The sequence below is a fragment of the Galleria mellonella genome, unplaced genomic scaffold (genome assembly GCF_026898425.1).
Source record: "Galleria mellonella isolate WM207_F2 unplaced genomic scaffold, CSIRO_AGI_GalMel_v1 utg537, whole genome shotgun sequence".
NCBI classification, from domain to species: domain Eukaryota; kingdom Metazoa; phylum Arthropoda; class Insecta; order Lepidoptera; family Pyralidae; genus Galleria; species Galleria mellonella.
In genome coordinates this window covers 1,890,898-1,894,711 of record NW_026442112.1, presented here as the reverse complement: position 1 = coordinate 1,894,711, position 3,814 = coordinate 1,890,898, and the positions used below count along the sequence as shown (strand labels likewise).

General features: G+C 33.4%; 1 protein-coding gene across 2 annotated transcripts in view; it reads right to left on the bottom strand.

Annotated features, from left to right (window-relative positions):
* Positions 1–482: 482 nt before the first annotated feature.
* LOC113515821 (serine/threonine-protein phosphatase 6 regulatory ankyrin repeat subunit A) overlaps positions 483–3,814 on the bottom strand; it is a 55,322-nt gene continuing 51,990 nt past the window's right edge. For both annotated transcript variants that reach the window (XM_052898779.1, XM_052898780.1), the window contains 3 exons: positions 3,275–3,403; positions 1,546–1,681; positions 483–912 (listed from right to left, as the gene is read on the bottom strand). In XM_052898779.1, coding sequence (XP_052754739.1) covers positions 686–912; positions 1,546–1,681; positions 3,275–3,403 — 492 coding nt within the window. In that variant the 3' untranslated portion in view covers positions 483–685. The remainder of the gene's footprint in view (positions 913–1,545; positions 1,682–3,274; positions 3,404–3,814) is intronic.

Sequence of the window (3,814 nt, the reverse complement as noted above, 5' to 3'; positions counted from 1 at the left end):
TGTAAAGAACGACCAGTAGTCCAATGTCTTTGATATGTCCCGATTGCATGACAATTCGGGGCACATTGCTCTGTCTAGATGTGTCCATTGAACGACTGATTATAATTAAACTATAGAGAGACTGTACCTCTGTGGAATAAGTTATGCTGTGTTCTTTAAAAGATTGTGTACAAAGTTTAAATAACACAGTACAAAGTTTATTCTTCAGTGTTCCGAATAATGAACGCAGTATTTTTCCTTGGTTATAGGTTTCAATTGTCCGAGATTTGTCCTTATAAAAAATGGTCCTTCGAGCCGGATGTGAAGTTTATTAGGAATGCACTATGAAATCACAAAATAGTCTACATTGCCCACGGTTTCCCTTATGTTATAACATAGACGACACACGAGCATACGGCTCACCTGATGGTAAGTGACTACCGGCGCTCATGATCACCCGCAACACCAGAGACAAATTGCGTTAATCAATAAAAACAAATATAGATTTGTTAAAATATTTATTGTTACATCTCTTCACCTCTCAATCATTGACATGAATAATTAAAATTCCTGACGGCAGTAAAATGAACTTTGGCTCTCAAAATATGAAATAGATATTTATTATACGTATATAAAATTTTAACGGTTGACGTTATGAACGTCAATTTGTAATTGTCCTTGCTCCTGATGATGAAAAACTATCAGTTCATGGCGGTATCGATGAGACATTGTTAGGCACTATTTCCGAAGTATTGTCCGCTGCATCAGCTTCGTTCTCTTTGACTACAGGCTCCTCGGTTTCGTCTCTCATGAGGGCCCTATACTTCTTAGCGATGACTTCCCAGTCCACCACATTTTCTATTCTGGTCATGTTGTTGAAACTCAATTGAGAGCCCAACGGGCTCAGGTGGACGACAGAGAGACGAGTCGAATCTGAAATTTGAAATATACTTTAATAAGAATCTACAGTTAATATTCGTATATCTTTATTACAATCCAATGACTTTTTATTCATTATTTCGAAAAGCTACTAATATCTTATTAGTGTGCACGTATGTTTTTTCATACATTTTAATATTTTGATCAAGATTATGAAAATAATATAGAATATTTCTCAGAAATGAACGGCGCCAATTTAAGAATAATTAATCATTGTGTCTTATAAAAAAATCTGACTTCAATTGTTACAAAACCAGTTATTTTGTTTTATAAATTAAACTAACGAATCGATATTGTTAAAATTTCTACGGGACTAAACTGTAAGTATATCCTTTCAGATAAAAAAAGAATTTTCCAAATCAGTTTAAAAGTGGCAGAGTTATGAGTTATATAAACATAAAAAAAAAACAACCGAATTGAGAACCTCCTTTTCTTGAAGTCGGTTGATAGTTAAACATTTTAAAAATTGCCTTTTTAATTAATGTTTATTAAAATTTTTCATAAATAAATTGTCGTTATATTTCCTTTTATAGTAAAAAAAATCTTAATAGGAAAACGAGAGATTTTTATTTGCGTCGTGTTTATTGAAGTCATATAAATATTTTTAAAGCTTAGGCACAATTTTACCTTTAGGGACCACTTGTCCTCTTTTCACTTTAGATAACCATTTAGCGCCTGCCTTCGATCTGGCACTCAACTGGTCCTGTCGCTGTAAACCAATCATGTGGACAAGACTTGGCCGCTTCTTTTTACTTAGACGTTCCTATAACACAATTATATTAATTTTTCAAAAATATATTGAATTACAGTTATCCACAACATTTCCATTATATACTTGTACATGTAAAAATGACAACAGAATCATTGAAGTTCTAGATCTAGACTAACTTATTATGAACATATATTGTGTACTGTCTAAAAGAAGACTTAAAAATCTGCAGAACTGTCATATTTTTTTTAATGGATGATAATGGAACGGTAACTCCACCCGCGCCATCGATATACACCGGCGGGGCACCAGTGAAGGATGATAGGTGAGGATGAAGTAGGTCAGTTAGCCCATCGTAACGAATTCAACAAGAATTGTTCACGATGGTTTCCAGGGGGAACCACGTGGAGGTCGACCTAATAAGGCATATTGCTAGCAATGGGCTGTCAAACTCCATTACTAACAATCCCTTTCCCCCCAGAACTGTCATATTATGTTAAAGAAAGAAATTAGCCTAATCGAGAACGTTATCAATTCATCTTATTTTTTAATCTCTTCATTTTAAATTTGTCATCTTTAGCAGTCTCGTTGCAAAATCATTTCAATATATGTTTCTGCTTTTATTTATTCTTAAGTTTCCTGCCGAGGTCTTTTCTAGAGACTATTGGTATGGGATTTTAAAAAAAGTGTATATTAAGGTATCTTCAGGGTCGGCAACACGCACGTGACATCCCTAGTGTTGCAGGTGTTCACAGGCTACAGTGACCATTTACCATCAGACAGGCTGTATGCCTGTTTACCACCTTTATGGTACAAAGAAAAAAATTTATTAAGTTTGTAAGGAGACATAAATAAAATATACTTTTATATTTTATTATTTATATGCCCAAAACTCCTAATACAAACCGTCATAATTGTGTGGCATCCGAAAATTAATTTTATCTAAAATGGGGTCATTTAACTACAAAATACTACTTTTAAATCAAGTGTACATTCTTATCATACACTATTGCAATTATTTGTTCAAGATATTTAGGTAAAGTTAACAGCGGTAATTAAAAAAAAAAAAAACGAACAAAAACAACTATTTAGAATAAGAACTATTTAATTAGTCTGGTTAGAAAAGTAAATATTCTTATAATTTATGGGTTGAGGCCTTTCTAATGAATGATGATAGAACTGTAACTCTGATAGTGCTATCTGTAAATGCTGGTTTATCAGTGAGCGATAGGTGAGGAAAAAAGCAGGCCAGTTGGACAATCATAATGAATTCCCCAAGAATTAACCATGATGGTTTCCAAGGATAATTGATTATATTACTAGCAATTGGGCCGTTAATTCCCAATACGATAATTTTCTGCTGAAGCCTGTTGTATAATGATTCCGAAATGAGAGCACGATAATGTCCGTGCGGTCCTGGCATAGAATAGGCCACCCCTTCCTTTCGCGTATGTGTCGTAAGAGCCGACTAAGGGAGGGCAAGTGATAGGCAGCAGCGTCCCTCTTAAAACATCTTTAAAGCCTAACTGCAAAAAGCCTAAAGGCAACACCCCCCTCCACCCCCTCCGTGTGGACAGTTAAGGGCTGATATGATGATGATGACTCTACGATAATGTATTGATAATCAATTGATTTTTGCTCGCATACCTTACATCTGGCTATGAGCCACATCAGCCAAGTGGTGACCAAGTTGATTGGCGCCGGTGCAGTGCTGGTACGATGCATATTCCTAATCAGTTTTGACAATCCGTATTTCCATTCTATATCCGATTGTGCCTGAAATATTTTTAATGTATTTTTACTTCTATTGTATTCTATATTAATATTTTATATTAATATTATAAAGAGGAAAGATTTGAATGTTTGTATTAGATAAATTCAACAACTACTCAACTGATTTTAAAAATTATTTTTCACCTATAAAAAGCTACATTATCAGTGAATAACATAAGCTATATATTATCTTTGATAATTCTATATACTTGTGCAAAGCCGGGTCGTATGTAATTAAACGATTTTTTAATATTACTAATAATTTTTAAAAATTACAATAAATATAAAGATATTAAAATTTTAAATGTTAATAAATATATATAAACAAGTTATAAGGGGCATCAATGATACCTATTAATTAATAAGGATCAATGAACCCTTGGTAATTAATGTAATAAAATAAAGCAAATCATA